The sequence below is a fragment of the Phascolarctos cinereus genome, unplaced genomic scaffold, assembly GCF_003287225.1.
Source record: "Phascolarctos cinereus isolate Bilbo 61053 unplaced genomic scaffold, phaCin_HiC Scaffold_5;HRSCAF=322, whole genome shotgun sequence".
NCBI lineage: Eukaryota > Metazoa > Chordata > Mammalia > Diprotodontia > Phascolarctidae > Phascolarctos > Phascolarctos cinereus.
Genome location: NW_027555958.1, coordinates 260,291,714 through 260,318,278, shown reverse-complemented (window position 1 = coordinate 260,318,278; position 26,565 = coordinate 260,291,714). Strand labels below are relative to the sequence as shown.

Here is a 26,565-nt window from a genome sequence, read left to right as displayed (position 1 = left end):
GGGAAGTATGTGTACAAATTATCACAAGTGTTTTTCTTATACATATTAGATGCTTAATAAATTCTTTTGCAAGTAAGTAGAATCGAATGCACATTAGTAAAATTGTCTGAGTCTTTTGTTATCATGCCACTACTGAAAGAAAAGTTATTAGGAGGATAGTTCTTAAAAAGTGATAAAGTTAGATCTCAGCATCCTTACTTACAGAAAGTACCATGGTGATTTGGGACATTATTGTCATATATTAATAAAAATATAATAAAAGCTCTTAAGTCCTCAAGACTACTATGAATGACTTTAATGAAATTTTGCATGTATAGTACCATAGAAATGGTACAGGTAGAATGTGCCACATGTATGGTACAGTGGTACATGTAGAATGTGCCATGTGTATGGTACATGTAGAAATCTTTAGGGCAGCTAGATGGCATAGTAGATAAGAAGTCTGCACCTTGGAGTCAGGAGCACTTATCATCTTAAATTCAAATCTGGCCTCAGACATATACTAGCAATATCACCTTAGGTAAGTTACTTCATCCTGTTTGCCTCAGTTTCCTCATCTGTAAAATGAGCAGGAAAAGGAAATGGCAAACCACTCTAGAGTATCTTTGCCCCCCCAAAAAAACCCAACAATAACCCCAAATGGAATCATGAAGAATAAGACACAACTGAATGACTGAACAATAACAAAAACAAGAAATCTTTAATTGCTACATAACTGAAATGCATTTTTATACCAAATAAGCCTGTTGCTATTGAGAAATGTCAGCATTTAGAACATGTATTTGTAGCTACTGTAATGAAGGCAATTTTTACTAGAAATTTTTTAAATTTAGTTGTTAATTATCACCAAGTTGCATTTTAAAAGAGGATTGTTGAGAGAAAAATAATGAAATGAAGTATAAGGAGGCCATAAAAATGACGGAAGTTTTTTGAGAATTTACCTATGAGTTTAGAGAACTAAAGCAAAACATGAACTGGTATTAGTAGATGATTCATGCCATGTGAATAGACTTCGTCTTTATTAAGTAGTCTTGAGAAGACTTCAGATCTAATGTTTTAGATTGCAAGATTTAGGTTGCAAGATCAAATTTACTTTCAGCCTTTAAAAATACATGTCAGTACTTAAGTAGAATAGACAGCAGCACTGATCCTATTAAGCATAGTCTCTGGACCCACAGTGAATGCATAATTAATTCATTGTTTTTGAGGTCCTAATATATAGGTTAATGGCTAGAGCTTTGTTAATATTTTATTCACTGAGTGAAGAGGAGCACTACTTGAAGCAGTTAGTGACACCATAACTGACTCAGCTCACTAAATCTAGTTTACTGTAGTGTGAGTATGGGGCAAAGCCATTCATGGAGAATTTTCTTTGGGATAGTAAATGCTAATTCATTGTCAGTTAGAAAAATTCCTTTAACAGGATACTGTCTGTGATTGTTAAGAGGCTCATGTGTTGATTCATTGTTATATTATTTCTTTTGGTTTTGTATATAGATAAATCTTTTATTATGTAATATTATTTCAAATATATTTACTTTCAGGGCATTTTACTTTTTAATCTTTCTTTTAAAGTGTACATAATGTTTACTTCCCTGTTTAAATTTTACTTATATGAGTCCCATTCATTTAAATTTAAGTCAAACCGTTGAATAAAAAGTTCAGTGTAAATTATTAGAAGTAGTGTTCAGATATGCTTTGTAATTTTTTTATTCCATATCTTTTGCAGCTTCTAAGATTTAAAATGTATTTGTATCTAAATTATAAATTTGTATTTAAAATGTATTTTAAAAATACATCCAGTATTCCATTGTGATAGATATCCATTATTTGTTTACATAGTAACTGAAGTCATTTTCTTATTACGTCTTTAAGATTTTTATGAGAGGTATCTAAATTTAATGTATTAGCTGTCTTTATATGCATTATTTTAATTTAAAATTTGGGTCATTCTGGTCCTTTTTGGTGATATAGCAGACTCCATAGTGAAGTCAAGTCTACCAGCCTCTGTTAAGTGCTTACTATGTGCCAGGCACTGTACTAAGCACTGGGAACACAAAATAACAAAAAACCCAAAGAGAAAGAAAAACAGTTCTTGCACTTATGGAATTTACATTCTAATGGAGGGACAGACACATAAAAGATGATAAAAAGCAGGGGTGGAAAAGGTACCGCATAAGCATAGTCAAGAATGTCCAGAGAGTCAGAAAAAGAGCAGGAAGAAGAATGAAGGTATGACGGTCCTGAGCTCTTTTCTGTAAGTGAAAATTTGAGGAGGAGCCAGCCAATTAGAGATCGGTCCACAAGGGCAGAGTATACATCCAGTGTGAGAAGGTCCGGAGGAAACTTCTGGGGTGACAAGGCTGCTGTTGCATGGTAGGGGAAATCTGAAGAGTCAGGATAGAAGCCCAGGAAGGAATGTTCATAGTTGTGCACTTGGAGGAAATAATAATTGAAGACCCACTAGACAATCTGTTTCTATTATAATGGTCAGCACTTTTTAGTCAGCTATTAAATTTTCTGTTCCTTACATTGGTATGGATAAATTCACAAAAGTACAACTGAGCTATAGCATGAACCCTATTAAAAGTGAATGTTGATAAATGAAAAGCATTATACTTCTCCTATTGTAATTTTGTCAAGAGGGAGACACAAAAACTGCTAATCAAGGTTTTATGCTTTAGGGGCGGGGAACTACCTTCATTCTTCTAAGGAAGGAAAGTTGAATTATTATAACATCTTTAGATATTTGTTTCATCATAGTTCTATATCCATCTTTCACAGAATTTATTCCCTCAAAGTTGTCCACCAGATGAAAATTTGTATAAGGAAAATTCTGTTTCCTTTATTTTTATATTAAATATGTTTTCAATGAATGAAAATAAAGGTTTTTCCCTTCCACCTCCCCATTTCCATTATTAAATATTTTGAATATTATACATAAATATTATAAATAATATTATAAATAAATTTGGCATTTCCACGTACATAGTGTAACAGATGAAGATTGTAATAAGACTATGAATCTTTATTATATATAGCTTGCTTTTAAATAAGTAATGAATCCCATATATAACTTTCAGAGCTTCCTTAATGGTCTATAATACTTTTATGCATTAAACTATCTTTACTAATGTTTAAATGATGCTCTCTTCTTCTTCCTTGCCTCTACCCTGACTCTTATGTGCTACCATATTAGAAAAAAGAAAAACAAAGCACTTATAACAAATACATATAGTCAAGCAAAACAGATTCCTTTATTGGTCATGTCCAAAAATATTTGTCATATATTTTTGGATGTAGTCAAGGTAAGAATTTGTTTTCCCTTACAAAAGTTTTTTTTTAATGGACGTGAAGGGACAGGAATAAAAGCCTTTTAATTAAAAAAAAATTTAAATGGGCGTCTTATTCTGCATCTTAGGTCTATCACCTGCATCAGTGGATAAGCATCATGCTTCATTATTAGCTCTCCACAATCACTGTTGATCTTTTCCTTCATCAGAGTTTTTAAGTCATTCAAAGGTGTTTTTGTTTATAATGTTATTAGGCTCAAAATACCATCCCATCGTAGGTGCTGAAGTGTACACAGATCATTCAACAAACATTATAAGTGATGTTAAGTGCCTCCTCTGTGCTAAGCAATGAGGTCAACTGGACAGTCTGCCAGCATCGTGCCAGGAAACTAAATTGATTCCATTTGAATTGTCTTAGGAAGATTCTGAAGATCACCTGGCAGGATAAGACTAGACACTGAGGTCCTTTCTCAAACTAAACTGACAAGCATTCAAACTCTGCTTCAGAGAGCACAGCTGTGATGGACTGACCATGTTGCTTGAATGCAAAACATACACTTGCCAAAAAGGCTATTTTATGGAGAACTTACACGGGGAAAGCACTCACATGGTGGTCAGAAGAAGTGATACAAAGACACTCTCAAGGTCTGTCTGAAAAACTTTAGAATTGATTGTGTGACATGGGAGACACTGGCACAGGGCCATTCAGCATGGCGTGCCCATATCATAGAAGGTGCTGTGCTCTGTGAGCAAAGCAGAATTGAAGTAACTCAAAAGAAACATGAGATGCGCAAATTTAGAGAATCTACCCCCAAATGTTCACATGGACTATTTGTGCCTGACCTGTGGTAAAACATTCTGAGCTCATATTGGTCTCATCAGCCACGGTTGGATATACCATAACTTGATTCTAGCATAGTGATGTCATTTGGGTCCTCTTCCAGCATGAAGGACAACTAACCAACCATGTGCTAAGCATTGTATTAGGCTCTAGAGATAGAAGGATAAGAATGAAACAGTCCCTACCAGTAAGGAGCTTACATTCTAATGGTAAAGATAGCAAGTATGTAAATTATATGCTGTATCTAAATATATAGTGTGAATAAATACAAAATGGTGAAATATAAAATAGAACTCTGTCAACAGTCTCTTTAACAAAGCTAAAGTTTGATTCTTCTCCAAGGATTATTGAAGTCTCTTCTAGAAAAGTACCCAAATGTGCTAAGGAAATAAGGTATAGGATAATTATTTATACCCACCTCCATGAAAAAAAAAGTTAAAACATGACTCTTAAGTGTGCATTTAAAGATTTAGAACGTGGGGGCGGAGCCAGGATGGCAGAGTGAAAGCAGTGATTTGCTTGAGCTCTCCCCCAAACCCCTCCAAATACTCATAAAAAATGGCTCTAAACAAATTCTGAAGCAGCAGAACCCGCAAAAAAGATAGAGTGAAGCAAATTTCCAGCCCAAGATAATCTGGATGATTGATCAGAAAGGTATATCTCAGCAGGAGGGGAGAGGAGTGCAGTGTGGCATGGGGGCATAGGCTGCAGCAAACCTGGAGCAGGCCTCAGAGGACTGAATCTTGGGCAGCTGTGGAGGTTTCTGGACTCCTCAATCCACCAATGCCAAAGACAACTTAGAAGGTCAGTGGGAAAAGACTGTTTCTATGGTGCTGAGAAAGGAAGGTGTGGTCTCAGCTCCATTTCCCAAGAGCGTGGCCCTGGGTGGGGGGGCAGCTGCTTCCCAAGCTTCTGGCCCACAGATTGAGGGGGAATCCAGTGGCTGATCAGAGAGGGATTGCAGGGATCTCTTTGCCAGTGCTGAGGCAGGAATCTCTTTCTTTGCCCGTGCTTGGATCTGGGTCACAGTTCTGGATGGTGAGTGCTGGGGTGAGGAGGAACACTGGCACGATGGAGCTTGTAGTGGCTGTGGAGAACAGCCCGTCCTCACAGTTATAGGACAGAAAGGGGCACTTATGGTCACAGGCCAGGAAAGGAGTAAACACCTCGCCCCTTATCATACCACCTTGCAGGAACTGAAAATTTGCAAGTCCCTACAAGTATCTCTGAAAACAGCTATACAAACCCCTGAAGCTTGGGACAATACATTCTCCACATTGGAAGCAGACTCTTACCTTAACAAACAATTTAAAACTCAAATAATTGGCCGGGATCATGAGCAAGCAGTGCAAAAAGAGTCAGACTATATTCTCTTACTTTGGTGAAAAAGAAGATCAAAACATACAACCAGAAGAAAACAACAAAGTCAAAGCCCCTACATCCAAAGCCTCCAAGAAAAATATGAATCAGTTCCAGGCCTTGGAAGAGTTCAAAAGGGATTCTGAGAAGCAAGTAAGGGAAGTAGAGGAAAAACTGGGAAGAGAAATGAGAGTGATGCAAGAAAATCATGAAAAACAAGTCAGCTTGCTAAAGGAGACCCAAAAAAATAGTGAAGAAAATAACACCTTAAAAAATAGCCTAACACAAGTGGCAAAAGAGGTCCAAAAAGCCAATGAGAAAAATGCCCTAAAAAAAAAATTGGCCAAATGGAAAAGGAAGTCCAAAAGATTACTGAAGAAAATACTTCCTTAAAAATCAGAATAGAGCAATTGGAAGCTAGTGACTTTATGAGAAATCAAGACACTGTAAAACAAATCCAAAAGAATGAAAAATTACAAAACAATGTGAAATATCTCATCGGAAAAACAACTGACCTGGAAAATAGATCCAGGAAAGGTCATTTAAAAATTATTGGACTATCTGAAAGCCATGATCAAAAAAAGAGCCTAGACATCATCTTTCAAGAAATTATCAAGGAAAACTGCCCTGATATATTAGAACCAGAGGGCAAAATAGAAATTGAAAGACTCCACAGATCTCCTCCTGAAAGAGATCCCCAAAGGAAAACTCCTAGGAATATTGTAGCCAAATTCCAGAGTTCCCAGGTCAAGGAGAAAATATTACAAGCTCTCAGAAGGAAACAATTCAAGTACTGTGGAAACACAATCAGGATAACACAAGATTTAGGAGCTTCTACATTAAAGGACTGCAGGGCATGGAATATAATATTCCAGAGGGCAAAGGAGATAGGATTTACAACCAAGAATCACCTACCCAGCAAAACTGAGTATAAAATGGTCATTCAGTGAAATAGAGGACTTTCAAGCATTCTTGATGAAAAGACCAGAGCTGAATAGAAAATCTGACTTTCAAATACAGGACTCAAGTGGAACATGAAGAGGTAACAGGAAAGAGAAATCATAAGAGACTTATTAAGATTGAACTGTTTACACTCCTGCATGGAAAGATGATATTTATAACTCATGAGACCTTTGTCAGTATTAGGGTAGTTGGAGGAAAAAATTATATGTATGTATATATATATAGATAGATAGATAGGTAGAGGGCACAGGGTAAGTTGAAGATTAAAGAGTCATAGCTGGAGAATAAAATTAAGGGATGAGAGAGGATTATACTTGGAGAAGAAGAAAGGGAGAGGTAGAATGGGGTAAACTATCTCAGAAAAAAAAAACCAAAAGAAAAGTGTCTTACAGTGGAGGGGAAATGGGTGAAGGTGAGAGGGAATAAGTGAGTCTTATGCTCATAGGATTTGGCTTAAGGAGGGAATAACATACACATTCAGTTGGGTATGGAAATCTGTCTTACCCTACAGGAAAATAGGGGGAGAAGGGGACAAGAGAGCAGAGGGATGATAGAGAGGAGGGCAGATTGGGAAAGGGGCTAATCAGAAGTAAATACTTCTGAGGACAGACAGGGTCAAAAGAAAGAGTACAACAAATGGGAAGGCAGGATAGGATTAAGGGAAATAGAGTTAGTTTTTCACAACATGTCTACTATGGAGGTATTTTGCATAACTGCACATGTATAACCTATTTTGAGTTGCTTGCCATTTCAATGAGGGTGGGTGGGTACGGAAGGAGGAAGAGAGAAAATTTGAAACCTAAAGTTTTAAAAACATATGTTTTTTTTAAAATGTTTTCACATGCAACTGGGAAATAAGAAATACAGGAAATGGGGTACAGAAGTCTATCCTGCCCTACAGGAAAATAGAAGGGGTAGGGGATAAGAGAAAAGGGGAGAGATAGAAGAGAGAACAGAGTAGGGGAAGGGATATTGAGAACGCATGCCATCTTATGGTGGGGGGAGGGGTGAGGTGGGGTGAAAATTTGGAACTCAAAAACTTGTGGAAGTGAATGTTGAAAACTAAAAATAAATAAATTTGTATTAAAACATTAAAAAAAAGATTTAGAACATGAAATAACAATCTTTAAGTTTTGTCATACTTTTCCAGTAACATATAACATTTCCAGATAACATTAGAATGTAAAATGCATTGTGAAATTGGTGAGTAGGCATTTCACTTTTACCTCAGATCTCCAGTCTGAGCATTTACTCAAAGTCTTTATCTGGTGGGAAGCTTGGGGTCAATACTTATTCTGATGATCATCTCTAGGATCACTTGAAATAGCTGCAGGGCGCACCTCTCACTTCTGTTACCCATTTCATTTTCATTTCAGATTTCTCAGTGGTCATGGACTTCTTAATTCAGTGAGGAAGCTACTAACAATGGAGATGTTCATTTCACTATTTGTATAGGGATTTTTTTTTTCATTTATTGTATTTGTATCTCCAGCACCCAGGACAGTGTTTGGAAAAAATGCAAAGCTGGAAGGTACTTCAGGGATTATCATCATCATCATAGTTAGCATGTATTTATATAGCACTATAAGTACTATATATATTTTATATATATTATATATATTATATATATGTACTTTAAGTACTAGTAGTATTTATTTGAATTATTTTCTCTGTTATTTAAAAAACAAAGTACATGAATCTTTAGAGATTCTGTAAACATAAAATTGGTGACAAATAGACAAAAAGAAAAGACATTTCCCTTCACACTTGAAAATCAATCTTCTCTTCTTGTCTTTGCCATATAAAGAAATACTACATTTGCTGATGATTAAGGCAACAGGTGCCAGGGGTGCAGAGGCAAATTCTTTCTGTCTGTGTGTTCACAGTGTATGTATTATGTCACTCTGTGTTTTGCTGTGGTTTTGTGTCCTTAAAGAGGGAAGGGATAACCTAGTTGAAATGCATACTGAAACTCCTGTGGGATTAAGTATATTTCCTGAGAGTTCTCAGATTGCTTAATGATTTTCCCTGTTTTGCTTAAATGTGGATAGTAGAGGCTTTTATTTGTTTCATTTTCTGCTTTAAGTGTTGATTTTTGAACCACAGTAGATTCAGGCATTTAATCTTTACATAATGCAAGGAAACTAGCTTCAAATTTCAAACTACTACCTTATTTTTAATATTGTTACTATTATTAATAAGCATGCCTGTTGTGCTTTATAGTTGCCTAGAATATAACCATATTATTCTATAATAATTGCTCATTGTTAACTAGAATTGTATTAGAGGAGGGTTATTTTAAGCTTGGAATGCCTAGTATAGTACCTCTTGCTCCAGAGGCCCCTCTGATGGGGTTAGAATATTCATCATGCTTGGCAGGTTCCCTCCTTTCATCTTTTTTTTTTTATGTTTTGTCCTTCTTCATTAATTTGTGAACTCCTTTAGGGCAAGGACTGTCTTTTACATTTCTTTGTATTCCCCGCATTTAGCATGGTGCCTAGAACATAATTAATAGGCACTTGATCAATGTTGATTGACTGACTGATTGATAGGTTTAAATAGCTGTAATTTTCTTTGTTGCTCAGGTATGTATCGTTTGGTATTATAGTCACATTAGTAGCATTTAGTTTAATGTGTTTTGTTTTTTATAAAACTAATCATCACAACATTCTAATTAAATATACATTTGGTGCTCTTTGCAAATATAAAGTAATATATCCCTTTTCAGTATTAGATAACTTGAATCTTAAAAACAAACAAAACTATTTTATATGGAATGTAGAAAGGAATTAGGTTACACTGCTTGTCCCTATTTACATTAATCTTGTAGAAGCATGAGACCTTTGTTTTTACCACTCAATATTTTGAGAAATCTATGATTTCATTGGTGTAGTTACTCCTTACTGTGCAAATTTAAATCACTTTATGCTTTCTTATCTGTGTATTTTTTGACCATGTTTTGCACAGATCTTCAATAGCAAGTCTTCCTCCTGTTCTTTTAGTAACTTGAAGGTACCATCATTCTATCCAGTTTTACATCTATCTCACATGACTGGCCAGCCTCCTTTTTCAGTCATGTATCACCTCAAAAACATCTTTATGCCACTCATTACACACTAAATTGTTGTAACGTGCAACCTTGTTTTCCTCATATGTGAAATTGTGTACACTGGGCTAGATAATTTTGTTGGTCCCTTTTATATCACTCACTCTTACACTTTGGGTTATGAATTCATCTGAGTTCGTGTCATTGATTCTCAACTATGTAACATGAATCACCAGGAAGAAATTGGTGTTAAAATATTGGGCTTTTGCAGTGTTAGGGAATTAAGGGTTCTTGAAGGTACTCTTAAAGTTCCCAAGTGTAGTATGGCAAGATTCTATCCTACTCGGTTTTGGGCCGTGTGTATTATCCATCTGTTGCATTTGTCCAAGAGTCACATGTTAATGTGATGTTGGGCAAGTCTCTTAACCTCTCTGGTCCTCTCATCTATAAGATGAAGTGTTAGACTAGGTAAACATCTATGACCTCATCCAGCTTTAGATCTATTACTCTGCGATGTACTGATCTGACAGATTGCCTCATTAAAATATTGTGTTTGTTTCATATTTGTTTATATATGCTTGTGCCTGGATAACTTTCAGAGGAGTTAAACAATATTGACCAGATTTAATGCATAAATAAACAGCTACCTTATTTCAGTTTTTTATTCATTTGGCTTTTGATGATTAATTTCTAAAGTTGATGACCCTATTGAAGACTATATTTTAATAGGTAACATTGAAATTTGTCAAGTCAATAGATAGTGAAGAGGCATATGATTACGTAGAATAAGATCTACATATTACTACTTAACAAATGTTCTTTAGGTAGTGTTTTAATTTGTAACCAACATGACTTGACCATATTTGTAGGAGTAGGGAATAATAATATATCATAAATTCAGTACTACTTAATGTTCAAACAGTGACAAAAATCTATATTGATGTTTTAAGGTCACGATTTTCAGTTTAGTCACAGTTGTCTTTTTATTACCATTGTCTTATTCCTAGAGTGATAGTGCTTCTAAAAAAATGTTTAAATGTTTATGAAAATTTAAAATGGTTGTATTTCATTACCAATAATAGATTTTAATAATGTAAAATAAGCTTTATTGTTTTTAAGCACCAACTATTTATGTTGGATGTTTTAACAAGACATTTGAGTTAAACAGTTCTGTAGGTACTTTGAGTTTTACAAAACCCTTTTCCCACTGTCTGCTTATGCAGTAGGTAATACAAGTTTTTGCCATATTAGGAAACTGAGGGCAGAGAGGTTAATTGGCTTGTTTGTAATCACTAAATAAGGTTTAGAGATAAGATTTGAGCCCATTTCTCCTAATTATACTTGTTCTTCTTGGATCTAGAAAGCAAAAATAGGAGCAGTAGATGGTAGGTGCTAAGAGGCAGATTTTGTCAAGATGTATCAAAAGTATAATGGGGCTTTCTAGGATACAGTAGGTTCCCCATCTTTCTTTAAAGAAAGGTTGGGTAAACATTGTCCAGTATATTATAGAGGAGATTCTTATTTAGGTATAGTTTGGATTAAATGACTTCTGGGAATCCCTCTGATTTTCTTTTTCTTTTGTAAACCAATGTTATGCCATGAATATTCAGCTTGGGAAAATGTATAACTAATAGCTTGGATTTTGATGGTTAATGGAATTTGGCATGGCAAATTTAAAGCTTGAAATCCTTCAAAGATTATCTGTTTTATGTGAAATTGTTGAATGTTAATGCCCTGCTTTAAAGTTATATAGATTACTTTGTTTGTGACCTCAATATCTCTGACCTTTAGCATATCACTTTCCTTCACTGGTTCTCAGTTGCCTCATTTTATGTTGCCTTAACTTTATATGAAGGAATTGAAGTTGATGATCTCTAGGGTTTCTATGATTGGTGTGGCATGCTTTAAATTTCAGAGGCTGTCTCAATAGAGTTAAATCATATACGCAGAGTTAATGTCAATTATATCTAGTCAAGACATGACAGTGATTCCTTGTTTGAAAGATGGCATATTTATTCTTTTTCATGCATCCTAGATTGTAGTAGCATCAGGTTTACATACTCTTTTGTTGTTGTTGTTGTTGTCTGCATTCTATTCTGAAATTAGGCTCCATATCTCACTCTCTTTTCCTAGATTGGGCTAGCAAAAATCAGGATGATATATATATATATATATATATATATAATATATATATATATATATATATATATATATGTATGTGTGTGTGTGTGTGTGCATATGTATGTATACACGTATTCATACATACATACCTATTCTAATACAACCTAGAAATGTATATGATCACTTTTTGCTGTTTTCAGTCATTTCAGTCATGTCTAACTCTTTGACTCCATTTGGTATTTTCTTGGCAAAGACACTGGAGTGGTTTGCCATTTCCTTCTCCAGCTCATTTTACAGATGAGGAAACTGAGGACAACAGGACAAAGTGACTTGCCCAGGGTCACACAGCTAGTAAGCATCTGAGGGCAGATTTGAATTCAGGGAGATGAGTCTTCCTGATTTCAGGCCCAGCACTGTATCTATTGTATCACCTAGCTGCCCCATGATCATTTACATGTGCAATAATTGGGAGGAAGCCCATCCCTCTTATTAATCTAAGTATTAGACATGAGCTTAATATTGGAGTTAGCATGAAGGCATGCAATTCAGCATTGGGGGGCCCTTAGAAACTAAATAAATCACCACTATAGCACTCTAGGGCCATCTGAAAATGACTTTTCATTGTATAGGCTTTAACAACTTCTCTGTCTTAAGTTTGTTAGCCTGTGCTTGTACCCAGCCCCACCTGGGCCCCTTATCCCAGACTCATAGTTTTTCCTCAGTTATATATTAGTGACATACATGAGTCCACCGTATGCTACAGAACAGAACTGAAAGAATTACAAAGCTGATTGTTTAGTTTTTGTTGTTTGGACATTTTTTAGCCATGTCCAACTCTTCATGATCCTTTTGGGGGTTTTCTTGGCAAAGATACTGGAGTGGTTTTGCCATTTCCTTCTCCAGCTCATTTTATAGATGAGGAAACTGAGGCAAACAGGGTTAAGTGACTTGCCCAGGGGTACAAAGCTAGTAAGTGTCTGAGGCTAGATTTGAACTTAGGAACTCTATCCACTGTGCCATCTAGCTGCCCCATGAAACTGTCCACTGCAATTTATGTTACCTAATCTCAATGAGATCCTCACTGCAGCAAGGCAGTCATTCTACTACTACCTAATAGATTTGTTATTCCACTCTTTGCCTCAGCTATTCTGATCCTTTTTCTATCTCCTAAAACCTTCCACAGCACCCTTTATTCCACCTTTTCAACTGAGGTCTTCATCTCACACTTCAAAAAAATTGAGGCCATTCACCAAAAGCTCCTTTCTCTCCCCTCCTCCATAAGTCACAACACTCAGGCATCTTCTTCCACAATTTCTTTCTTTGCTTTGGTCTTAAGAGGTAGGCCTTCTCCTCACCAAGGCCAGCCCCATCCACATTCACCCTTAATCTCATTGTCTATAGTAGATTGTCCCCACTGTCACTCCCATCATCTGTTTTCATCTCTCTGCCTGCTGACCCCTTATCTCCTGCTTACTCTAGTTATTTTTCTTCATCATTTAAAAACAGAACAAAACTCACAATGCTTCCATCCCCACTAGTAATCATTCCATCTCTCTCCTCTCCTTCCTAACTCAAAAAAGTCCCACTTGGAGCCTGTATTATTATTGCTTAATCTTTTCTAAATCCTCTGCAATCTGCATTTTGACTTCATCATCCATCTTTTAAGGAATACCAGTTGTCAGCATCTTGTAGTTCACAGAGTACTGGAGATGGAGACAGGAGTGCCTAGATTCAAATCCCACCCCTGATATTTGCTAGATATGCCATGTGACCATGGGCAAAGTAACTTTACTTCTCTTAGCCTTAGTTTCCTTACTCTAAAAAAGGGATAACAGGGCCTGTAGTGTCTACCTGACATGTTTGTTGTGAGGCATAAATGATAAATAGATAGAAACACATTGCAGATGTTAAAGTGCTATTAAAATGTCAGTTATTTTTATTCAGTCCATCAAATTTAAACTGAAATGAAATTTATTATGCAATATTTTGATGTTTCAGGGACTTGTAATTTGATCATTGGAGGTATTTATTGATTTTGAGAGTTGGAGGGACCTTTAGTAGACTTCAAGTCTAGCACATATACAAAAAGAATCCCTACTATGACATAAGAAATATTTATCCAGCTTCTGCTTGAAGACCTCCAGGACCTCCACTTGATGTAGCCCATCCCACTTTTAGACAGCTGTAAAGTTTTTCCTGACATCAAGCCAAAATTTACCTCTTTTCAACTTCCAAAAAAAATTACCCCTGGTTCTTTTTCTGGGAGATAAACAAAACAGGTCTAACTCTTTCATATGAGAGCCCTTTAGATATTTGAAGCAGCTATTATATCCCTTCTGAGTCCTCCTTTTCAAGCTAAACGTCTCCTTTTCCTTCAACTGATCCCAGTATGACATGCATTCCAGGCCCTTCACCATACTGGTTTCTGTCATCCAGATAATCTCCAGTTTATCAGTGTCCTTAAACTGTGGTGCCCAAAACTAAACATAATACTATAGATACAATCTGACAAGGGCAGAGCACAGTGGTATAGTTATCTCCCTATTCCAAGGAAGCACATCTCTCTTAATGTACCTCAGATACCAGTAGCTAACACATTCGTTGTACTATGCAAATATTTACCCTCCTATGAGTAGTATATAAATTTTGAGAGTTGCTATGGCCAAAAATTTCATTACCCTGTAGTCAGTCTGGTGATGGGGCCCTTATATAGTTTGGTCCTCAAATGACAGAAAGGCAGTCTATCATTACTCCTCTAGTAAAGCCTTTTGAGCTTGAATTTGTCACAAAAGGTCACTTCTGTGGCACAATGAAACATCAGAGTAGGATTTCAATAAGTTACTTTCTAAAACCTTAATATTATTAAATTTATTATTTTTATATTGTTAAATGAAAAAATATTAAAAAACTTAATATTAAGAATAAAGTAACTAGAAAGGTAATCATTCCTGTAAAAAATAATTTTAACACTTTTTTTGTCTCTTCTGTCATTTTATTCTTCAATGCAGTTCTTTGAGGTTCCATTTGATTCAAATATGAACAGAACAAAGAACAGACCTCTCGTTCGAGGACAGATCAGGTAAAGTAATATATACCCCATGTGAATAATATATTAATCTTATTCTTTTTATGCCCTGTCTTTTCTGTTGATTTAGAGGCAACTAACTGGTGCAGTGGCTAGAATGCTGGGCCTGGAGTCAGTAAGGCCTGAGTTCAAATACTTAATAACTGTGTATTCCTGAACAAGTCACTTAACCTCTGCTGCCTCAGTTTCCTCAACCATAAAATGGGGATATTAGTAGCACATACCTCGCAGGGTTGTTTTGGAATAGTATTTGTAAAGTACTTAAGACAGTGCCTAGTATATGGTAGGTGCTATATAAATGCTTATTTATACCTGTTCTATTTCCTTGTATAGTTAGACTAGCATTCCCACACAAGACTAAAAGTGGAACACCTCTAAAAATTGGTATGACCAGTAAAATACTTTTCACTAGAAACCAAAAGACCACACAATGCATTTAAATTCTCATAAGGTTTATCAAGTGTTAGGGAGACAAGATGATATGATACAATGCAATTTCTTCTCAAATGCAATATTAGAGCATAGCAGAACTGAGTGTTTGAAGAGTATTGTTTATGACACTAGCTTTCCTGACCAGGGACAAGAGGAAGAGCCCTAGGTAGGATGGTAGCTGGGACAAAATTCACCTAGCTGGCTGCATGTAGTAGACGATGGAGGAAGAAGTTAGTGAGGAACTCTTAAAAATTTCACACTCAGCCTTGACTTCTTGTTGTGGAAAGTTATGGGTAGGGTAGACAAAAGCCAATTGAAGTACAACTATAGGTCACATTTTGATGTAGAGTAACCGGGTTTTTTGTTGTTGTTATTGTTTGGTTGGTTTTTTTGAGGGGAAGGAAGAATAAAGGAGGATTACCTGCTTATATTCAAGCTAATATGGTAAAATGATTTTAGCATGGACTGTTTATAACTAGAATTTGCACAGAAGCCAGACTGGAACATATTTCAGTATTTGAAGGATCTATGATTTCACCACTGTGGATGCTCACTCTGTTTATGAATATTTGAATTTCTCTGTAACTTTGTAGATAATCTTTTAGAGTTACTGTAGCTGACAGATTTATTATTCTTTAACTAACATAGTGTTAGAAATCACCAAACTTAGTCTAGTCTTTAAATGATAAACATTTAATCCCTACTGAAAGGTTTTCCAGCTTGTTAGTGATAAGATTAGCTGAAACCTTTCTGGAGATGACATTCAAATAGACTGGACAATGAGATAATGAGATTCAAATATGCTGGTCAATGAAATAATAAAGCTAACAGGGGACCCTCCTGGTTGCAAATAGGACATGGGCCAGTGGCTTCCTCTTCAGTGGGCACTTACAAGACCAATGCTCCTTCTTATGGCATCGAAAGCACAAATCCTCCCTGAGAGAATCATGGGTGGCACCCTTCTGGGTACTAGAAATGGTAGCAGCCAAAAGTTGAGGCGGTTCTCTGTTCTTAGACCTAGCCTTGGGCTCATTATCCTCTGCGGCAGTTTGATACCTGTTGTTAAATACTCCAAAAGCTGGGCTAAGTCCCAAAATCTCCTCTTTTCTTCTATAGTACAACAATAATGATATTAATGTCCCCTCATGTTAGGTCGAATTGGAGGGCTATGGTCTTAAAGCCTTCAGTAAATTTGGTGGGATCCTCAGAGTAATGGCCAAGTTTTTCTTTGACCTGAGAAAGATGGAACATAGAAAAGGGAACATAGACCCTTGTGATTCCTTCCCACCTGTTGGCCACTTCTCTCAGAGGACAAAGTTTTAAGGGAGTAGCTTTTAGGCTCAGGGGGTTGGGGCTGGGGAAGGAAAGGGATCCTGCTTCTCATATTTGAGAGACTAAGGAGAGGGGGGATCCTGGTGATGGAGGATGTAGGATTGGGGGTGAGGGATACAGAGGAAAGTCCTGTAGGAGGCTACAAGCCTCCTAAAAGTTGCTTGTAGGCATGGAAGGCAGAGCCTCCAGGGCTAGAGGAGTAGAAAGGAGAGGATCATCTAGGAGATCTGACTCCTTTTCCTCCCTTTTCTTGCTAAAAATTTTACCAAAAGCATTCTGCATTGTTGCCGCAGGGTGGGGTCTTGTGAAAGGGCCATGAAGGCCTGGATGTATGGAACTTCAGTCTATTTCCCTTCTCAACAGTAAAATAGATAAGTTTCTTGGTCCTTTATACTGAGGCCAGGCAATATTACAAAGGAATTTAAGGCATCTTTTTGGTCCTGAAGACTGAGTTTCTTCTAATTTTATAAAAGACAGCCTAGCAGAGAGTCTCGTGGTGTGGAAGGAAACTAATCCATTGTGCTGTAAGTCTAAAACAAGTTACTTTCCCTTTAAGCCACATTGCCTCCCTGTGGCATCCCATGAGAGGGAAAAGGCACAGGGTTCTCAAGCATGGCATCCCCTACTTAGAGAGAACCTGCAGACAGAGTGCAGAGACCCCAAACTACCCCCAGTCTGGCTGGGGTGCTGGCAGTAAAGGGAATATGGGCTTATGGGCTTACCTCAATTTGGAGAGAGCCTGAGGCTGAGACAGGCCTACCCAGGGATGTCAGAATGATGAGATACAAGGTCACCAAACTGTTGAGATATGAAGGGGTGTGTGTGTGTGTGTGTGTGTGTGTGTGTGTGTGTGTGTGTGTGTGAGAGAGAGAGAGAGAGAGAGAGAGAGAGAGAGAGAGAGAGAGAGAGACTTGTGGTGTCATCTTGAAAGAATTTGCGCAGGCTATCTCCAAATCAAGTAATGGCATTTATTCCAGATAACACCAAACAGGCTCCTCCTTAAGAAAGGTTGAAGTCCCTTAAGGGAGGCAACTCCTTAAGGGAGATGCCCCCTAGCCAGAAGAAGCAAGGGATTCTTATAGAGGAAAAGGTAATCAAGGACAGAAAGATGAGGTAACTGGAGACATGTAGGCAGTGGGGCAGTAGAACAGAGTTTTTCGCATATGTAGGCACATCATTATTCCATTGTTCAGCCCATTTGCCCAGGGCAGAGGGGTCCCTGTTAGTTTCATTATTTCATTGACCAGCCTACTTGAATCTCATCTTATTAACCAATCTCTTTAGATCTCATCATCTCATATATAACCTGTATCGAATTCCTTGCCTTCTCAATGAGGGAGGAGAGGAGAGTGGGATAGAGAAAATTTGGAACTAGCAATTTTAAAAAACAAATGTTAAAATTTATTTTTACATGTATTTAAGGAAAAAAAAAATATATATATATACGTGTATATATATATATATACATATATATATGTATATACATATATATGTATATATATATGTATATACATATATATATGTATATATATATACACGTATATATATATATGTATATATATATATATATATATATATATATATATATATATATATATATATATATATATATGTATATTTGTTTTGTTTTTTGAGGCAATTGGGGTTAAATGACTGGTCACACAACTAGTAAGTGTCTAAGACCAGATTTGAACTCAGGCCCTCCTGATTCCTGGACCAGTACTCTATCCATTGCACTACCTAGCTGCCCAATAAATATATTCTAAAACAAAGTTATCCCACAGATACCTACCTACCTACCTTTCTCTCTCTCTCTCTCTCTCTCTCTCTCTCTTCTCTCTCTCTCTCTCTCTCTCTCTGTCTCTCTCTCTCTCTCTCTCTCCTCCTTTCCCATTCTCACCTCCTTCCCTCCCTTTCTCTCTCTCTCCCTCTCTCTCCCACACACACTAAAAGGCATTGGCTAATACTGAGATTGAACATTTAAAGTTTAGAGTAAAACTGATGTCTTTACCAAAGTAAAAACTGGAAAAAAAGAAAAATAGCTAATGTGCTGCAGTGTTTCTAGATCAACGGCAGCAAATCAAATCAATATATGCTTGTGTCAGGAGTAGGAAGAAACTAAGTGGACAGTTGAGAGAAAGAAAATTGTCTTTCTGTTGATAATGTTCATAAAATGAGGGTCAGGGGAAAAAGAACCGTGGCCTGCATTAGAGTTGGAATTTGCATGCGTCAGTGAATCTATAATCTCATCAGTGAGAGTCCTCCCTCAAATAATACAAATTGCAATTTGTCGATGCTCTCTCATTCATGTCCTCCTGCCCTCTCATTCACGTCCTCCCGTAAATCCTTCACAAAAGGTGCATTGTGCTAGAGGGTTTCTTCAAGATCTCTTGCTGTTGCCTAGAAAGCAGTGTAGTGTATAAACTCTCCATTGGTATCCCTTAATGCCAGTCCGTGACTGGCCCATCTTTTTCTGAGTACACATCTCTATGATTTCACTTGCCTTATATTTGTTGCTAATTATTGCAACCTGCTCATGCTCATCTTGCATTTTTCCATTGCCATTCAGTATTAATTATTTTGAAGGCTAGGGTGTTCTGACTCAGTCATGTAGCTTAATCTAGGTGAGAAAAGATGAGGATTTGAACTAAGGTGATAGCTCTCTGAGGGGAGAGAAAGGATTGGATGCAGAAGTTTGTTGTTAGGGAAGAAACAACAAGCTGCTAAATGAATCAAAAATAATTTCAAAACCATGCAGCTTGGGTCCAGTACAAATTTATATTACATAATCTTAACTAGGACCTCACTACAACAAGGGAATACTCTTACACCTCCCTAATTGATTTACTATCCCACTCACCATAGCACCATTTCCAGATTTTTTAATCCCCTCTCAAATCTCCCATAGCTTGTTCTCCCCAAACATTTTTGGCTAAAAAACTTTCCCTTATGTTTCAGTGGAAAAATTGAAGTCGTTCACTGAGAGCTCCCCCTTCTTTCCTCCTCCTCATCTCACATCACTTAGATGTCTTCTGCCACTATCTCCTCCTTTACCCTTATCTTACATGAAAAGTTGTCTCTTCTACTTGCTTAGGCAAACCTCTCCCATTCATGCAATCCTTTTCCATCCCATCTTCTCCAACAGATTGCCCTCTCTATTGTCCCTGCTCTCACTAATTTTCAGTCTCTTCCTATGTACTAGTTGCTTCTATATTGCCTAAAAACACATCCGTGTCTCCCATATTATCTCGTATCTCTCCTCCCTTTCATGGCTAAACTCCTTGAGAAGGCAGTCTACAACCAGTTCCTCCTCTTTATCCCCTTGATAATCCCTTCTTTCTAAGTTTTCTCTCCTGGTTCCCCTCCTACCTGTTGGCTCACTCCTTCTCAGTCTCTTTTGCTGGATCTTCCAAACAAAGCAAGGAAATATTTTGAACTGAGAGACAGCCAGGGAGTAGACCCTAAGGAGGAGAGCAACCTCAAAATAAGTCCAGTTACAGCTTTGGTTAAAAAAAAAGTTCCTGGCCACAAGGACCACAAGATTATGTTGAAGAAACAAAACAAGAGATACAAAATTAGGGAGGAAAGAATGGCAAGGAGAATGAATGCTTTAGAACAGATGTAGATCTTAGCCACAAATTGAATGCCAAACAAAAAACAATTCAATAAAACAACAAAGTAAAAAGCGGGAAGAACAGGAAAAAAAATATGAATGTAAAATTATCTAAATATTTTAAGTGACTCTACCCCTCATAAAGCAAGAACGCTTATTATCAATGTTACTGTTTACCAGTTCTAGAAATTCTTGCCTGTGAAATAATGATATACTTTAGAAAGTATAGAGTCAACCAAAAAATTAATGGAAACAATAAATAAATCCAGAAAAGTTGCAGGATACAAAATAAATCCACAAAAGTCATCAGCATTCCCAAAGGAACTCAGGAGAACTAGAAAAAGAAATCTCATTCAAAATAAGTACCAAAGGGGGCAGCTAGGTGGCGCAGTGGATAGAGCACCAGCCCTGAAATCAGGAGGACCTGAGTTCAAATGTGACCTCAGACACTTGACACTTACTAGCTATGTGACCCTGGGCGAGTCACTTAACCCCATTGCCTAGCAAAAAAAGAAAAACCAAAAAAAAAAAGTACCAAAGGTATAAAATTTTGAAATTACATCTACCAACACTGAAAAAAAAATTAAGAAATGTAATAGCAAAAACAACTGGCCTGAAAAACAGGTCAAGGAAAGATAACATAAGAGCTATCGGACTCTGGTTATGAAAATCATAACCAAAATATATACATATATATATGTATATGTATATGAATATATATTTATAATGATATATGTCCAAGATGTAGAAGTAATTGGTTCAAATATATGGCTAAAAATCATTCCCTAGTAGATTAATGGTCAAAGTATATAAGCAGGCAGTTTTGAAAGGAAAAAATATTAAAGCTATCAATATGCATATAAAAACGCTCAAAACCACTAATAATTAGGGAAATGCAAATAAAAGTAACTGAGGTCTCATGACACACCCATTAAATTGACAAAGGTGAAAGGAAAATCAAAAATGTTGCAAGGACTAAGGGAAATTGTATGTAGAGCTGTGAATTGCTTCAGCCTTTCTGGAAAGGAATGATACCCAAAAAGTTTCTAAAAATGTACATTTCTTTTGACCTAATTATATACCACTAATAGAGCTATACCCCAAAGATATCAAAAAAAGAACCTATGTGTACAAAAATATTAAAATGGCTCTTTTAAAAATATTAAAATAGCCTCAAACTGGAAACTGAGGAGGTACCTACCCCTTGGAAATTGGCTAAACAAACTTTGGTGTATGAGTGTAATGAAATATAATAACAAAACAAGTGTAACAAAATGTAAAGACCTTTATGATTTGATGCACAACAGAATGAGCAGAACTAAGAGGACAATTTACACAGTGAAATCATCATAGAGAAAACGACTTTGAAAGACATTATGTCTCTGATTAATGCAATCATAAAATGTAATTCCAGGGGACTAAAGAAAAGTTGTGCTACCCACTTCCTGCCAGAGAGATGAAGGACTTAAAATACAGAATGAGGCATATATTTTCGGGCTTGTCCATGTGGGAATTTGTTTTGGTGGATTATAGTATTTTGGTGGTGTTAAAAGATTATTATTGTTCATTTAGTGAGGGGAGCAGTGGAAGGGAAAGACAAATGTTTGTAAAAGTTAATATATGTATATTTATATTTTGCACATATATTTATATACACACATTGTCTAACATAATTTTAACAAATATGTTTGGAAAATACATAACCGCAAGAGCAGTTACAAAGATGAATATAAAATGTGGCATTACTCTTAAAAAGCTCAGAATGAGCTAAGATTGTTGAGAAATGCCAAAAAAACAAACAAAAACAAAAAAAGTGCTCTTTTTTTTTTTAAAGCTGTATTGGGGCAAGGGGAAAAGAAGCAGCAGTACGTAAGTTTCTGTGTAGTTGAGACACTGATAACCATTGAAAGAGAGAAAGCAGAATGAATTAATTCTTATTTCACCTTTTTTCTTTATCAAGAAGAAAGCTTGATCTTTTTGATCTGTTATATTTTGCTTGTTAGTTACAAGGCTAAATAGTGGTAGGTGGTAACAATGGTATAAAAAAAGCATCAGTAAAACATTTTTAAAGAAAGGAACAGATGGTAATTGAAAGCAAAAAAAAGTTGAATTAACATGTAAAACTAAATTCTTTTTTGAGAAAAGTTTATAAAATACATAAACCATTAGTTAATTTGATTTAAAAAGAGAGATGATTGGATAACATGCTTTATCATCTGTCCTCTGAAGTCATGGTTGGTCATTTCATTGATGACAGTTTTTAAGTCTTTAAAAGTTGGTTTTTAAATTTTCTTTCTAGTTCACTGGCTCTGAACTCACCCATCACCCTTCCTTACCTCCCATGGTACCAGTAGTGAGTCTGCACTGGGACTTAGCAGACCCAAGGACACTATGCAGCTTAAAGAAAAACCTACCCTCACATCCTGGTTCCACCCCCCCCCCCCATTCTCTTCTTTCCAGTACCATGAAGACCCCAGCTCCAGGATGCAGAAGTTTACCCTAGCCACAACAAACAAGAATAAAGACCTGCTGGGCCAGAGAGCCCTGTAATACCAGCATTGCTCAGCTCTGAACTTCCAGTGCGAGGCCGAAGAAGTAAGGAACATAAGGACAGGACATTGTGTGGATGGGCAATGCAGCATTCCTCAAGACTGAGGAAAAGAGCATACATAGTATCCCTCTGGGGCCAGTTCTGACAACCCAAAAGTCATGTGGAATGCAGAAGCCTAGACTGGTGAACAGTGAATTGCCCAGTGTTGTTGAAGCCTGACACTTTGAGATCCAGCCCCTAAGGATGCCAGAAGAGAATCAGAAAGTGAACAATAGGAGAAAATAAGGGGAGAAGGCAGGGAGGGGACTGAAATTACCAAAGATTTCATGGAGAAGAAAACTTAAAGACCTTGAACATAAGCAGATAAATCAACAGGAAAAACAACAAAAGGAAATGTGTCCTTCAGATATAAGAAATGAGTTCAAGCATCTATGAATAAATACTACAAAATGAGGGAAAATTATCCAACTCTTGATGAGACAGAGGACCCTGTGCAATTTAGAACAACATGGAAACAGAATGGTTAGGCTAGGGGTGGGGAACTTGTGACCTCGAGGCCACATGTGGTCCTAAAGTATAGCCCTTTGACTGAATCCAAACTTTACAGAAGTTTGCTGCTAGACCAATTCATAGGTCTCACAGCCCCTCCAATGATTGTCATTTAGTATTCCAATTTTCCCACATTTTCTCCAACATTTCTCATTTTCCTTTTTTGTCATATTAGCCAATCAGATATTTCTGTAATTCAGTAGTGATTTAGAGCATTTTCCCATATGACTATAGATAGCTTTAATTTCTTCATCTGAAAACTGCCTGTTCTTATCCTTTGACTATTTATCAATTGGAGAATGACTTGTATTCTTGAAAATTGGACTCAAGGGGCAGCTAGGTGGTGCAGTGGATAGAGCACTGGCCCTGAATTCAGGAGGACCTGAGTTCAAATCTGGCCTCAGACGCATAACACTCACTAGCTGTGTGACCCTGGACAAGTCACTTAACCCCATTGCCTAGCCCCCTCAAAAAAAATTGGACTCAGTTCTCTATCTGTTTTAGAAATGAGGCCTTTATCAGAAACACTAGCTGTGAAATTGTTTCCCAGCTTTCTGCTGTCCTTCTAATATTCATTGCATTGGTTTTGTGCAAAACCTTTTTAATTTAATGTAATTGAAATGATCCATTTTACATTTCACAATGGTCTCTATCTGTTATTTTGTCATAAATGCTTCCCTTCTCCATAGATCTGACAGGTAAATTATTCCTTGCTCTCCTGATTTGCTTATGGCATCACCCTTTATTTTTAAATCATATACCCATTTTGACCTTATCTTGGTATATAGTGTAAAATGTTGGTCTATGCATAGTTTCTGCAATTCTGTTTTCTAGTTTTCCCAGCAGTTTTTGTCAAATAATAAGTTCTCATCCCAGAAGTTGGAGTCTTTGGGTTTATCAGGCAGTAAATTACTATGGTCATTGACAGCTGTGTCTTGTGTACCTAATAATCTGATAGTTTGATTGGTATGGCATTGAATAAGTAAATTAATTTAGGTGGAATTGTCATTTTTATTATATTAGTTCAGCCTACCCATCAGCAACTGATATTTTCCCAATTATTGGAGATCTGACTTTGTTTATGAGAAAACTGTTTTTCAGTTATATTCATACAGTTTCTGGGTTTGTCTTGGCAGGTAGACTCCCAAATATTTTCTATTGTCTACAGTTATTTTAAATGGAATTTCTCTGTCTCTTGCTGCTGGCCTTTGCTACTAATATATAGAAATGCCGATGATTGATGTGGGTTTATTTTATATTCTTCAATTTTGCTAAAGTTGTTAATTATTTCAAGTAATTTCAAGTAAAGTTCATTCTCTAAATATATCATATTATATGCAAAGACTGATAGCTTTGTTTTCTCATAGCTTATTCTAATATTTGCCTATTAAAAACTAACATTACTAGTATAATGTTGAGTAACAGTGGTGGAAAATGGACATCCTTGTTTTACCACTGATCTTATTAGGAAAGCTTCTAGCTTATCCTCATTACATTTAATGCTTGCTGATGTTTTCAGATAGATGCTACTTATCATTTTCAGGAAGACACCATTTATTCCTAAGCTCTCTAGTGTTTTTAACAGAAATGGGTGTTGTATTTTGTCAGAAGCTTTTTCTGCATCAATTGAGCTAATCATATGATTTCTGTTGGTTTTATTATTTTTTTAATATAAATTTGTTTATTTTTAATTTTCAACATTCACTTCCACAAGTTTTTGAGTTCCAAATTTTCACCCCACCTCACCCCTCCCACCACCCCAAGATGGCATGCATTCTCAATATCCCTTCCCCTAGTCTGTCTTCTCTTCTATCTCTCCCCCCTTCTCTTATGCCCTTCCCCTTCTATTTTCCTGTAGGGCAGGATAGACTTCTGTACCCCATTTCCTGTATTTCTTATTTCCCAGTTGCATGTGAAAACATTTTAAAAAAAACATATGTTTTTAAAACTTTAGGTTTCAAATTTTCTCTCTTCCTCCTTCCCTACCCACCCACCCTCATTGAAATGGCAAGCAACTCAAAATAGGTTATACATGTGCAGTTATGCAAAATACCTCCATAGTAGACATGTTGTGAAAAACTAACTCTATTTCCCTTAATCCTATCCTGCCTTCCCATTTGTTGTACTCTTTCTTTTGACCCTGTCTGTCCTCAGAAGTATTTACTTCTGATTAGCCCCTTTCCCAATCTGCCCTCCTCTCTATTATCCCTCTGCTCTCTTGTCCCCTTCTCCCCCTATTTTCCTGTAGGGTAAGACAGATTTCCATACCTAACTGAATGTGTATGTTATTCCCTCCTTAAGCCAAATCCTATGAGCATAAGATTCACTTATTCCCTCTCAGCTTCCCCCATTTCCTCTCCACTGTAAGAGACTTTTCTTTTCTGTTTTTTTTGTGAGATAATTTACCCCATTCTCCCTCTCCCTTTCTTCTTCTTCGAGTATAATCCTCTCTCATCTCTTAATTTTATTCTCCAGATACGACCCCTTAATCTTCAACTCACCCTGTGCCATCTATCTATCTATCTATCTATCTATCTATCTATCTATCTATCTATCTATATCTATCCATATAATTTTTTTCCTACAACTACCCTAATACTGACAAAGGTCTCATGAGTTATAAATATCATCTTTCCATGCAGGAATGTAAACAGTTCAATCTTAATAAGTCTCTCATGATTTCTCTTTCCTGTTTACCTCTTCATGTTCCACTTGAGTCCTGTATTTGAAAGTCAAATTTTCTATTCAGCTCTGTTCTTTTCATCAAAATGCTTGAAAGTCCTCTATTTCACTGAATGACCATTTTTTCCCCTGAAGGATTATACTCAGTTTTGCTGGGTAGGTGATTCTTGGCTGTAATCCTATCTCCTTTGCCCTCTGGAATATTATATTCCATGCCCTGCGGTCCTTTAATGTAGAAGCTCCTAAATCTTGTGTTATCCTGATTGTGTTTCCACAGTACTTGAATTGTTTCCTTCTGGCAGCTTGTAATATTTTCTCCTTGACCTGGGAACTCTGGAATTTGGCTACAATATTCCTAGGAGTTTTCCTTTGGGGATCTCTTTCAGGAGGAGATCTGTGGATTCTTTCAATTTCTATTTTGCCCTCTGGTTCTAATATATCAGGGCAGTTTTCCTTGATAATTTCTTGAAAGATGATGTCTAGGCTCTTTTTTTGATCATGGCTTTCAGATAGTCCAATAATTTTTAAATTCTCTCTCCTGGATCTATTTTCCAGGTCAGTTGTTTTTCCGATGAGATATTTCACATTGTTTTGTAATTTTTCATTCTTTTGGATTTGTTTTACAGTGTCTTGATTTCTCATAAAGTCACTAGCTTCCAATTGCTCTATTCTGATTTTTAAGGAAGTATTTTCTTCAG

At 36.6% G+C, this 26,565-nt stretch overlaps 1 protein-coding gene across 1 annotated transcript in view; it reads left to right on the top strand.

The window, feature by feature from the left end:
- The window catches only part of COX10 (cytochrome c oxidase assembly factor heme A:farnesyltransferase COX10), a 111,211-nt gene that overhangs the window by 61,045 nt on the left and 23,601 nt on the right, over positions 1-26,565 (top strand). The window contains exon 5 of the mRNA XM_020966000.2: positions 14,632-14,702. Coding sequence (XP_020821659.1) covers positions 14,632-14,702 — 71 coding nt within the window. The remainder of the gene's footprint in view (positions 1-14,631; positions 14,703-26,565) is intronic.